Raw genomic sequence first — 13,951 nt, forward strand, 5'->3', positions numbered from 1 at the left:
AGGCAATGTCTTTGCCATCCAGGAGACAGGCAGCCTGGGCTTTGGTGGGTCCGCTAGATCACCTGCAAAACTCCAGTGTGAACACAAACAGAGCAAGACAGGCGTGATGAAATGACACCCAGAAACAGGACGTCGCACCGAGGCACTCGTGTCGAAATCGCGTGGCAACCCCATACAAGCAGCTTCACTTCATCCGATAGATGTTTGTTTTCATCACAGCTGAGCTCCAGCACGAAGGGATGCGCTTTCCCATGCCGGGAGACAGCGGCAGTCACCTGCGGCCTTCCCTACGGCTCCAGGCAGCCACGCGGGCTGCGGGAAGGGTCGGCCCCGAGCCGGCTCGCTCGCAGGGCGATCGCTGCCACTGGCCGTCGCCCCGGCCCTGCCGCAGCCCAAGATCCCCCCGGCCCGCCCCTGTGGCCCACCCCCACCGGCGCCCGAGGCCGCGGGTGCCTCACCTCGTTATTGAGGTTCAAGACGGGAGTCATGGCCCCACAGAGCCCCGCAGGCCGCTCCGAGTGCTCCTCACGCCGCCGCAAGAACCGAAACCGCGCGCAGGCGCCGAGGGGCTAGGCTCGCTCCGCCCCGAAGCCCTCGTTAATTGGGGTTAAAGAGCTTTGATTGGGGCTTTTTCCCGCCCCGCCCTCGTTCAAAACTGGGGTTAAAGAGCTTTGATTAGGGCTTTTTCCGGTGCCCGCGCGAGATGAGCGGCGTGGGAAGGGGGCGGATCCGCGCCCGGGCTGCCGAGGCGCCTGGGCCGTTCCTAAAGCTGAAACCTGGCGGCGTTGTGAGTGGCGTGGCCGGCCAGCTAAATGTGGGATACGGATGTAGACTTGCAAATCCTTAAACTGAAGTAGCAGGAGTAAACTGTGACCGCTGCTCTAGGCTTTGCTCTATCCTCACTCTGACGAAACAGCTTCTATTTTCAAAATGCTTTACAATTGTCAGATTGAGTTTTCCATTTGTGCAGAAGGAAGATTTGTGTAGAAGCTATACATCCTGAAGCTTTGGTTGTCTCAATTTTTATGTACATAATTAATTTTAAATAGCCGTGGTGAAGTGTGGCTGAGCATGTGTTTTGGACTGAGTGATGCCTCAGTCTGAAAATTTTGGCAAAGTTTCATCAGATTTGTCCTCATCATTGCCAGTTTCTTGTGCTAGAAGGATTTGTTGATTTACATTACTACAAATATTCTTCTATTGAAACTTTTGCAAAACCCGTGCTTAAATGAAAGCAAAGTTTAATACGTGTAGAGAATGAATCAGTGTTTTTGTTTTTTTTTTTTTTTTTTTTTTTCATTCCTGTTTATCTGCTGCAGTATTCAAAAGAACGGAGGTAATAAAAAACCAGAAACAAAACCCCAAACTAAAACCTCCAGCAATTTACCAGCAATTGGCTGGACCCTGGATGGCACTGTTGCGCCTAGAATTCTGCTTTGAAGTCTGAATATTTAGGCAAATACAACTGTTGTCAGCTGTCTCTGTAATACATTTTATCTGCAGGACCTAGCCTTTGGATCTTCTTATATTTTAATGTTTGCTTTCTAAATGGTACTTAGGCATCTCATGTGAGTGAACTGCGACAGAATCACCCTTGACTGTGCTTTTTATTAAGCCTTACATACAAGTGAGGTTAGCCCAAGCTAGTCCTTTTAAAGTGTTACTTTTAAGTTCTGTTTAGGGTGTTTCTGAAGGCGGTGCAGTCTAGGTGTCATCTGGATCAGTAAATATCTGAAAATACTTTGAACTCATCCCTTTATCTTGTAGTAAAGGAATTTTATTCCAACAGGAGCTGAATTTCTTTTAAAGCATGTTTGCTGAGAATGCTTGAGTTTCACTGCAGATGAGGGGTGTTTACCACAGCTGGTGCTTCATAAAAGTTCTGACTTGGACAGTTATATCCAGTTTAGCGAAGGTCAGCCAACCATCATCAGGTAAACTTTCCTTTGTAGTACCACCAATGTCAGGCAGCTACAGTGATCTATGCAAGAAGGAGCTGAATTTGACTGTATCTGAGTATAGATTAGTACGGGATGTGATATACACAATGCTGTCAATATATGTTTAAGAATTACTGGATAAAATCTCACAGCTAGGCTCTCTTTGTTTGCAGTTAATGTAAAATTGAGTGCAAAAAAATCCAGAAGGAAAGATCTTCCAAGGAAAATAAAGAGCTCCTTCCTTTTGTCTTGATACTTCATGCAAAACTAATCCCTGCATATGCCAGTCTTAGGTTCCATTGTACACCTTTGCAAAGAGAAAGACTCCAGGAGCAGGGAGCCAGCTGCAGTTCTGTGAACCCAACCAGTGCCAGCCTGGCCTTGTATCAGTTAGAGTTGTTCCATCTGTGTAGCCTATGGGGTCATAACTTTAATTTTCTTTCCTCTGAACACTGAAATAACTTGCTTTGAAATTTTCTTGTAGGCCCTGATCACATACTTCTGGCCCTGATGACATCGTTCTGTGCCTTCTTCATCCCACAATTTTGTTTTCTTCTCATTTAGTTGTTGCTGAAAATAAGTGCTTTATTTCTTTCTTCCTTTGTAAAACTCAGTGGTTGTCCAGAGTTAAGAATCTTTGTGACTCATAGCTTCCTTGTCAGCCCTTTGTCATACTATTTATTGACTTAAATGCATTTGAAGTCAAGATTTTCTTGTCAGCTTGTCACAGTCAAGATGCTTTGAGGCATTGCCCCATATAACACTTTTGTACTTTGATGCTTTGTTCTGAGATTTCTTCCTGTGGTGTCAGTATTTCACTCCAGTATTTTGGCATGTATTCTCAGTGTTGGAATGCATTTGTCTGAACCATTTTCTCTCCTTTGTGAACAACTGTCTGTGTTTGCACGTTGCTGGCAGCATATATTTATGGGCTATGAAAATGGTGAACAGCCTTGAGGTGAAGCCATACATGGAGCAGCTGAGGTCACTTGGTCTGTTCAGCCTGGAGAGGAGGAGACTGAGGGGAGACCTCACTGCAGTCACAACTTCTTGTGGGGGAAAGAGGAGGGGCAGGCACTGATCTCTTCTCTGTGGTGACAGTGACAGGACCCAAGGGAATGGCCTGAAGCTGTGTCAGGGGAGGTTTAGGCTGGACAGTAGAAAAGGGCTTTTCACCCAGAGCCTGAGCAGGCTCCACAGGAAAGTGGTCACAGCACCAAGCCTGACAGAGATCAAGAAATGTTTGGACAATACTCTAAAGTATGTGGAGTGATTCTTGGGGTGTCCTGTGCAAGGCCAGGAGTGATCCTGATGGGTCCCTTCCAACTCAGGATATTCTACAATTCTATGTTTCTATTTGTAGAACATAAGATGTTGCAGAACAATACAGGGGAGTTGAAATGAAAAACTATTTAAAGAAAGAGGGGGTTATAGCTGGGTCCTGTTTCTCTCCGTTTATCTCCAGGTCCATGTGATGTGGTAGCAGCTGTGTAGACCATCTTGTAGCTACAACTGGCCTTGATCCCAGAAGGCAGGCATAAAAGTTATATTTTTGAAATACTTAGTGAAATATGTATTTATTGCAGACACTTGCATTTGTATGTTCAGTGCAGATGTAATGAAATATGTATGACATTTGTTTTGTGTTGAAATAACAAAAAGTAAGTTTTAGAAATTTCAATTAATTTTCTATGATTTGTGAATCAAATTTAAACTTTAAGAAGTTTCATAGAAAGAAGTGCCAGTAATGTTAACTAGGGACTGAGGACAGCCATATTTTCTGCAACTTGGTATTTTCTATAGCTTGTGCTTCGACTTTTGCCAGAGGAGTTTCTCTTTACTGATATCAAGACATCTGTTCTCGGCTTGCTCCCTTTCTTTTTGTCATTACAATTTAAAGATGTGAATACTCATTAAGATGAGTTTCCTCTCCCTAATTTCAGCCAATCCTTTTCCACCTATAAGGAACAAATATTAGTAGATATAAGTTAAAAACAGTAGTTACTAACAGTCAAAACAGCAACAGGCAAAAAACCCCCCAAACTAATAAATAACCACTTAACACAAAATTGCTAAATCTCAGGAACCCCATGGGAGCAAGGAGACCCCCCAAGTGGTGGGGTAATGCCCCCTCCCAAGACGGCAGCCCCCACTGCTGATCATGTGTAGGGAAACAAAGGGAAAATGATGCCAGCTTCTTCTACAACATAGGAATTCTTATTTACATAGGAAATTTATTGAAAAAATATACAGTATAATAAAAAATTCCTTTATCCTTTGTAAACAGGTTCTATGAAATTAGTTGTTTTGACTTCTAAGATAGAATAGAAAAATTTGTTCCTAATGTTGCAGATGTTTTTCTTACTACTTTCTTCACTCTTGAGTCTTCGTACACACAGAAGATATGAGTCTTCATGTGTTGCTGTCGTTATGTACACATTAGAACACACACTTTCTGAAAACTTACTATATTTACATCATAAATGATCATATCCCTCTGTTACTAAGAAAGCAGAATTAACATTGAAATTCCTTCCTGCTTAGAATCCATTCAACATTCAGTAGCACTTTGAGAATTTAAATTAAAAAAAAAAAATCTGAATTTAATGATTATTTTAATGTGTATAAAAACAGAGTTTAGAAAGAAGATTTTATGGTGAACTTCCACCTGGGATAGTAAGTTTAAATGTGTAAAGCATATTTTTTTCTTCTACAATCCATCATAAATACATTATTTAATAATTCTTATATTGTACATTTTTCTTTTTTAAGGTACCGTTACAGTAGTTCAGCTGGCTATTTCAGTTGCTTTTTCTGTAAGGCCAAAATTGTCTCTTTTTACACTCAGGTAAAGTTTTGGGTAAAAAATGGGATCCTAATGTCTGCTAGATTCCTTAAGTATTATTATAAATTAAAAAAAAAAAAATTCCCATGAATGTGTCATGGGTAACTCAAAACATTCCATATCCAGAAATCGTTACAACCTGGTTGATGAGTTTGGAGTAGAAAAAAGCAACTCTGTGTTTCAGTCCAGAGATAACTGCTGAACTTATGATAACAGAAAAGACTACTCAAAGGCAAGATTCAGGGGGAGAAAAAGACAAAAGATCAAACTCTCTCTGATCCCTTGCAGGAGGAACACTTGAAAATAAATTGCAGAAGCACTATGAAGAGATACCATGAACAAAAGGTGGATGGTGGGTCTTTGTCACAGTGCTCAAACAAGATATGTACTGGAAAAGATGAGAATGAAGTGGTCTGACTCATTCACAGAGAGAGGTTGTTTGAATTCACAGTAAAAGATGCACAGGGAGCGCACATTCATGATGTCTACAATTAGAGCTGTAGGATGAGTCCTTGTACCAAGTCCCTGAAAAGGAATTTGGAATTGGATGATGGAGCTTAGAAATGGATGGGGAAGGGGTCTGTGGGATAGTACTGGAGTGACTAATGGGATTAATGGGACTATCTACTGCCTGTATGGCAAAGAAAAAGCTGCAGAGAATGAGTGGGCAAGAAAAAGGTAAGCTTTAGAATGAAATTTTTAGTGAGTGGCATCAGGAGTAGCGTGGCATCATTACTACAAAGGGAGAGATATGAACAGACAAGTAGAGGAGAAACTTCTTGGGTAAAATGGAAGAGAATTTCACGTCCATAGAATAATTTTAGTTGCCTACATGAAAATGTAAAACAAAGCATCATTTAATTTTACTCTGACAGTTCAGAAATTATTTTGTTCCAGAATTTAGATTTGGTAAACATAAGTTTTCTGTATAGAAAAGTCTGAAGGCCAAAGTGTTAGGCATTTAAACAAAATGTTTTATCAGGCAGAAGTCAAATCAGGATTATTTGTTACTTTCATTCCCTTTAGAGGGAGAAACAGGGATACTTCCAGAGAGCATTTAAGGCTTATCTAAGATTTAGTTGCTGAGGATAACAGAAGTTTAGGGTGACAAGATTCTTGACCTAAGTGCCTCAATTAAAAACTAGTTAGATAGGATGAATCTTAGCATGGGTGTCATTGTAGGTGTGATGAAAAGCTCAGAAATATGGAGAAACCGTTACTTACAGTCTACCTAAGTCTGAAAGCATAAACAGATATGATGTACTCCAGACACAACAAGGTGATTCTTGAATGCTCCCTACAGTAATTAAAAACCTTTGAGTCATGTGCCATGTTTCATCAAGTAAACAGACAAAAGCAGCTGGGGAGGTAAAGTCTCGGTGTATTCAAGTGGGCACCTGACTGATCAAGATGGCTCTCTATTTTATTTTCCTTTTGCTGACTGATCAAGATTACTCTCTATTTTCTTTTCCTTTTGGAACTGACCTAGGAGTCAAGTTTGAAGCTGAGCAGAATTCAGGTAGGAGTCCTCCCCCAGGAGTCCAATCCAAGGAACTCATCAAACTTCACAGATCAGGAGGTGATGTGTGAAGCTTCCTCACTTCTAAAACAAAGCTTTAGTTTGGTAAATTAAATTATTAAAGTGTGAAGAGTACTACTTTGAAAATTGCATATTTCCACAATACTGTTAAGTGGTGATTAATGAGACTCATGGTTCAGTGTTGATACTTAATAGTTGTGAGAAAGATAAAAGACTACTGTTGGAGTTATTAAAATTTATTTATTAAAGTTACTAAATTTTTTACTGCTAAAAGGGACAGCTTTCTAAAAGTTCACACTATTTTTTCTGAAAGTTCACATTGGTTAATGGTAATGTGTTTTTGTCTACTTGACAGCAGGGGCAATGTGCAGAGATGTTCAGATTGAGAGAGAGACCTTTTTCACAATTACAAAACTCTTAGCACATGTGAATCATTCGCTGATTTTGCTGCCATGGAGTTTTTTCTCTTTTAACTCTGTTTAATGTATGAGACCCAGATAAGTATGTTAAAAATCTATGACTATTTTGTTTATATTTAAATTCCATCACAAAATTCTTGATATTACTGAAAGTTACAAGAAACTAGCCAGGAGATTTTACTTCAGTTAAAAGGAAATACTCTCTAGTACTACATCTCTTATAAGCATCTGTTGCCACAAAATTTAGGCTCTGTTTTTTTTAGGATATATATTATATAATATATTATATAATATTTTTTTAGGATATATTATATAATTTCTAGGATATATATTATATATTACATGATAATACAGGTATAAAATGCATATATGCTTACAATGTAATACTTAGGTATAATCTTGACTTTAAGGATATATTTCAAAATTTTTATGACCAGCAAGGGACTTAGTGGTAAAACAGCTTTCTTACAGAGTAACTTGGATCTTTGTATGTTGGTAGAATCATGCTTTCCTTTTAATTAAGGAATTCACCAAGACTTGCTTAAAGGTTACTCTATGATTCACCTTCTTATAAGTAAGAATAAACTGCAGTTCAGAATATTATTTTTCAAATTATTTAAAATAAATCCTATCTACAGCCACTGTTACTCAATTTTAGATACAAAGGTCAGCTCATGACTGTAATCTCTAATTCTCAACAGAACAGGAAATGTGAGGAGCAAAGTTGTACTAACAATAATATAATTGTTCATTCATTCTTAATTGTTTGATACCAGGATGGTTATTGCAGGAGCTCTCGGTAGGACAACTGTCATTCATAATGGCTGTTGCCAGTATGGTTTGTGGCAGTAGCTGAACGCAAAATTGCAGCATCAGATTTCTCCAATGGAAGTTAGAGGGTAGTGTTCTTCAAAGACCTCATCAGTACTGCATAAAAGGTGGCAAAACTCCAGATTACAATATTTGAAGTAGTGGGATACAGACTTTAATCAGCCTAGCCAATATAAGAAATATGTGAATCTTATATGAAATGTATGAAGCAGTTAGATATATAATCAGATACAGCTCAACCAAAATAAGATATATGTTTATTCAGTTGTTGACTTATGTAATGGTATTATACTTCCTCTACAGGTACTAACCCCATGATATTCACAGAAGGTCCCCCCGGAGCTGTTGGAAAGTTAGCATTTCATTGCTAACTCATTTCAATAATGTTTTTGCCTTTGAATTTAATTTCATAATTATTTGTTGTCTAATATTTAAAAAATCATACTATCAAGCTCTGTATTGTTAGGTTCGAATTCAGCTATGTAAATAATAAATTAATTAGTTAAAAATAGTTTTTAAATATTAAATGCTGTTTTCAGATACTTTTTACTTAATGAGGTTACTTCTAAAAGCTGTGGTGTTATTAGTCTCCATCATTGTACTGATATATGTATTGTTATATTCATATTATATTCCTAATTCCTATATATTCCTATATTCCTGAGGTGTTCAGGGTACTGAAGCAAATGGCTGCTGGGGCATTGAGTATTGTTTCAACATTTGTTCCCAACATCTGTTTCTCATTTGAACTTTCTGTACTCCTTTATTTTCCTGCCCTTTCTCGGCCTCACTGTGAAACAGAGCTGCCAAAAGGAAAAAGAAAGAAAAAGGTAGTTTCTGGTCCCTTGAAACTCTGGTCAGGCAGCAGTGTTCTGCAATATTTTCTTTTTACACCATCAGACATGAGAACATGTGCTCTCTCTTATTCTACATTTTTTTCTCGCAGGAAAAGCTCTTGCCAACTGTATGACAGAAGAAAGGAAGCAAGAGAGGCTGATACATGACTCCAGGTTCCAGAAGATGTTTTAGAAATTGTGGTCTGCAAATAGATCTACCAGTCTATTGATTTGGATGAAGTCATCCTTCAAAGGAAAATAATTTACCATGACTCAGTAGGCAGCAGTCCTTCTCAGAGCACTTACTGTGAAGAGCCAAGATATTCCAGAGACTTGTGTCGTGAATGTGTATTTTAAGGTTGCATGAAGAATTATTGGCAAAGGTACTGCAAAAGCAGTGTTGGTGTGAAAGCAAAAGCATTACAAAGTTCATTGCTCAGGTTCACCCTGCTACTTCCTAGATAGTTAAAACACGCAGAGAAAAAGCAAACAAAAATCTAAACCCATTCAATCTGCAACCAAAATTACCTGTGACAAGGCTTGGGGGCTGAGAGGTGAGGAGGAGGAGGAAAATAAATGCTTGGAAAGGATAAGGATCAAAAGGAATAAAGAAGGCCCTAATGTTGACTCACAAGATTCAGAGTAGACCCACTTGCAAAATGAAGCCTATGAAATTTTTGGTTTAAAGGTTTAAAAATAAACTTAACAGTAGTTAGTCTATAGCTTAACAAGTTAAACAATTGAACAATTCATACAGAACTTATAGCCCAACAGTAACTCACAGGCCTAACTTAATTATAAATCTAAAATACTTAAGAATCCAGAAGAGCAACATTCCCAGTACATTTGCTATGGCATATTCGCATTAGCATGCACACAGATATCAAGGAATGCAGGTAAGATATATACCTCTGAAAAAATTCCCTTCCATTTCAGTGAAGTACTTGCATTGGATGTCTTTACATCTTCTCAGTGGTCAAAGGATTGAGTCTGGAGGAGGGTGTGTATCACCATCACTGTTGTTCAGCTATCTTTTGAGTACAGTTGGCTGGAGACTTCGCTGGCTATGAGAAGCCCTGCTCAGAGGGAAGAGCTGGTCGCAGCTGCTGCAGTCCAGGATAACTCCAAGGGTCTCACTTTGGACTACACTTTGGTTTATAGGGTTACAACAGAGTGAGCTTTGGTCATGATTTCTCGTCCTGGCTGCAATTCGGGTAGGTAACTTTCTTCAAAAAGTGCTATTTCCCTTGTGTTGCTATCGCGCTGGTGTGGTAGTGTGGAGGAAGGGTTTTAGAAAGGCCTTGGGAATGGGAAACTGAGGAAAAGATACATTTATGTATGCCCCATTGTTTCGGTAAAGTTTTGCCTCAGCATTTTTCTGTAAACCCCTTTTTCCCCACCCCTGAGCAGTTCCCATTGACCTGACCCCTGGGATGGTTCTGATGAGCCCAGGCTGGACACTGTCTCTATTGTTTAGACCTTATCTCTTAATTTTGCTGTATAAAACTGTATCTGGGCAGTAGCCCACGGTCTTTTGTCTCTGGACTGCACACAATTGACCTCTATTCGTTTCTTTATCCTGAATCCTTGCGGCAACTTAGGCACGCCACCGCTCGGACCTTGCAGACCCAGCTGCCTGGTGAACCCAGTGCAGCGGGACTGCGAAAAACCCAGTCCCCTGAGGGGACAGCTAGCCAGAGGGGTCCCGGGGGTCCAGGGAGGGACGGGGGACAGCCACAAGTGACCCCTGGAAGCCTCACCCTTGGGCAGTTCTTCAGAAATGAAAAATAAATTTCCAGTACTGTTTGTTGAAAACCAACAGGTTGTTGGACAGTGCTAGTTCCTGGGAACAGTTTTTCTGATAAGCTCAAGAAAAGCTGAGCCCAGGTGCTGTTCTTCAAGGCCAAGGCCTAATGAGCATTTCTGAGATCATAATTTGGCCTGAGCAGGACAGGGGATACACGACCACAAGCAGTCACAACATGGCACTCTGCTTGAGTTGGGCCAGGTTTCACTGGATAAAAATTCGCCCCCCAAATCCCACTTTAACAAGTGTCCAATGGAGACATTTTAAGAACACATTAAGGAGATTTAGTGAAATTGACATATATTTGGATTTTCATTTTTTTCTTTTAAAGTAGGCAAGTATTTTCAGAAAAGTCATTTACATATAAATGGGCTGTGAGAATATAATTGTATAGGATATTTTTGTAAAAGATGGAAAAGTTTTCTTAGAATTCTGAGAAACTGAAATTTGTCTAGAGCACATTGGCAATGACTCATGGGATGCAGTAAAAAGGGACTCTGACACGAATATTTTTGTCACTAGAAACGCACTTAGAAAGTTGGTGCATTTGCAGTATGGTTCAACACTGAAAATGAAACCTGCTAGGAGGTAAAATGCTATGCACGAAGTATGGTAAAGGGAGATTGGCAGAGGCTAAAATATGGTTTAGCTGTTGGGTTTTGGTTTGTTTGTTGTTGTTGTTGTTGTTGTTGTTATTGTTGTGTTAGTGTATGATGGCATTTCAGCATTCCAGTAGTTGATAAGGGAAGAAAAGACTGTGTTGTATGATTTTCTCTGCTTTCCAATTCAAATTTTTAAATCATGTAACCAGGTCAAAAAGAGAGAAGTTCACATTGGATTGTGGGACATGGTATTTGACTGAAATGGATGCCTGACATATAATTTTCTTAATGCAGTATAGGGCCTGGGAAATTATACTTAACCTATTTTTGTGTCAAAAGGATGTTTTCTTTTGGTGCACTATAAGATACATGAGTCAGATAGACTCACAATGAAATATTTGATTTTGACTTTACATAAGGAAAACGGTTTTCCTGTGGAAATTTCACAATGAGCTTTAGTATTAATATTTGTTAAGCAACTGCTTATTCACTAAATATGTGGAACTGGACTAGCTCTAGTAAATTCTTTTTTAATTTGTATCCCGCAGCCTTCAGGAAGATAAATATTTCAGTAGAAACTGGTGATCTAGCATCACTTTTGTTCTTTTTAGTTAAAATGAATGAGTAACTTACTTGTAAAGACTAGATAAAATTTCTGTCATAGATATGTTTGTATTACAAGCACTGTGAGGAGTTACATTGAATGGAAAAGAGTTTCCCATGTCAATTATAAACATACAAAAAACAATGAATCACAGACTTTCACTTCCCCTCTGTTCACAGTCCCTACATACAGGATCCAGATGTTCCAAATTTTGATCTTAAAGAATTTGTAGACATAATTTCCTCATTACTTACTTAGTCTGGAAATGTTTTAACTAGAAACTTACATTTTCAGGCAATAATTCGATTCTGAGCTGTTCTTCAGTAAGTTCCATAGATGACATCTCCCTAGTTTCAAATGTGGATTGATTTATACACCTTCACACTTTGCAACTTTGTTGTCACAATTCTGTCTTGCAAGCAAGACAATACTCCCTTGTGGAGAGGTGTGCCAGGTGTATGTTAAAAGTCATTTGCATAGTTTGAAAACAATAGCAGACAAGGCTAAAGGATTTTAGTAGTCAATAATCCTACGTTACTTCTGTAAAATAGAGAAAATGCTGTGGATAGCAAGTAGGGCCTTCTCAGTTTCTGCTCAGAGAAGCAGAGAACTTAAGTGATACTTCAAAAAATTGTTAAAAAATAAGAGAGGCCCATGTATCAGACTTAAATACTTGTAGACATGAACAGGAAGGAAGAGTGGTCATGCTGACATCATAGTTCCTATAGTCTGCTCCATGTGAAAGAATAATGTTGTGTATTTCATTGTCTTATGACAAACTCTTCATTGCTCCTAAGAGCGCTGAAGAATAAAGCACTGAAGAACAAAGTACCACAAATACTTTTTGCAGCTGCTAGGTAGTTATTATCATCATGTTCAAATGCAAAAAACATCCCAAGGTTATTCAAGGCCTGAGACAGAGCTAGGGAAGGGACTCAAAATTCTTGAATTCCTTTAACTTAACCAGATGACCATTTTCAAGACTATATCTCTTATTTCTGGGTGTTTTCTTAATACACAGCAGAAGAAATAAAGTTTGGTTTGGTATCCATTACTTCAAATTTCTCCTGTTCAGTCTGAATCTCCTGAAGGTAATGCATGGGCTGATATGTTTATCCTGTGCTCCTGGATGAACGTCAGGAGAAAAACACTAGTGAAAAAATGGTAGAAGGACTTTTAATAAGAACTTGCTTCAGAAGTTCAGGTTTCAGTAGCTCTTGTGGATCAAAGTAGTAATGTGATCGAAGTCTGGGTTACCACACCACAGATTCTAAACAAACGGCATGTACAATTAAGCCTCCTGTTATGTGTGCAGGAAATTCCTTGCTCAGTGCTGTAAGTGTAATGTTACAAGACTTACCATCTGGAAAATCTGAATTTTATTACTGCTTAATGAAAACTAGTAGTATTTTCACAGATCTCACCATTGGTTCAGCTCAGGCTGTTGTATGACAGCTTTCCACATGGAATCATAGAATGGCTTTGTTGAAAGAGACCTTAAAGACGATCAAGTTCCACTCTTCCCTGCCATAGGCAGGGACACCTTTAACTAGACCAAGTAGCCTAAAGTCCCATCCAACCTGGCCTTGAACACTCCCAGGGATGGGCATGAACAACTTCTCTGGACAACCTGTTCCAGTATCTCACCACTCTCGCAGTAAAAATTTTTTTCCTGAAGTCTAATCTAAACCTACTCAGTTTAAAGCCATTTCCCCATTTCTGTCACTACATATCCCTGTAAAAATTATGTCTCCATCTTTTTTGGAGGTTCCCTTCAGGTACTGGTGATACCTTGAGAGGTTACCTAGAACAGAGGCTAAGCAGTGTTAAAGGAATAAAGTAGGTATTTATTAAAAGGCATTCAGTGGATACACCTTGGGCAGTAGAAGAGCCTGGCTGAGGCTACACCCAGGATGGACACCAAGTCACGAGTTTTCACACTTTTATAAGTTTTGGCCCATTTGCATATTGGAATTAATTTTCCAATACAGCTTTAGGTTATGAAGTCCCAACCTCCTCGTTTGCTTCCCTCAATTTGCTGTTGTTTATACTTTCTTGGGCTTGAACATGAGCCGGTGACCTTGGTTTTCAGGCTGGAAATGGATTGTGTTGTCTAATTAACTGTGAAGAAAACTTGCTAACACTCTATGTGTAGTTCAGAGTTATATACTAATGCAGTACAGAATCTGAAAAATATGAGAGCTAAGACTTAAGGCGTCACTAGAAGGCCTCAATTAGGTCACTCGAAAATTTTCACTAAAATCATAAAATTCTTATACAGGATCTGAAACACAAATGAAGACTTTTTCTATTTAAGTATTTTTTATGATGTGGAAAGAATGTGATTTTAAAACAAGGTCTGCATTTCAAACCCAACTTTTGTGAGCTAGGGCTGTGGAAATAGGTTTAGCATTATTACCTAGAATTTCTACTAGCCTTCCTAAAGCTGAAGAGCTGCTTTACTAGCTGTTTTGGAAGGAATTGAACTGGCAGCCCTCTAGAGTCTGGATGAAAAGATATTGCTGTG

The 13,951-nt window shown here is 39.1% G+C and overlaps 1 protein-coding gene across 2 annotated transcripts in view; it reads right to left on the bottom strand.

Moving 5' to 3' along the window:
- The window catches only part of SRFBP1 (serum response factor binding protein 1), a 67,314-nt gene extending 66,699 nt beyond the window's left edge, over positions 1 to 615 (bottom strand). Inside the window, exon 1 of one of the 2 annotated variants that reach the window (XM_012577451.5) lies at positions 459 to 615. In XM_012577451.5, the coding sequence (XP_012432905.5) occupies positions 459 to 488 (30 nt within the window). In that variant the 5' untranslated portion in view covers positions 489 to 615. The remainder of the gene's footprint in view (positions 1 to 458) is intronic. The other variant, XM_072922754.1, reaches the window with a different exon arrangement.
- Between the last annotated feature and the right edge of the window lie 13,336 nt (positions 616 to 13,951).

This window comes from Taeniopygia guttata, chromosome Z (assembly GCF_048771995.1).
Source record: "Taeniopygia guttata chromosome Z, bTaeGut7.mat, whole genome shotgun sequence".
NCBI classification, from domain to species: domain Eukaryota; kingdom Metazoa; phylum Chordata; class Aves; order Passeriformes; family Estrildidae; genus Taeniopygia; species Taeniopygia guttata.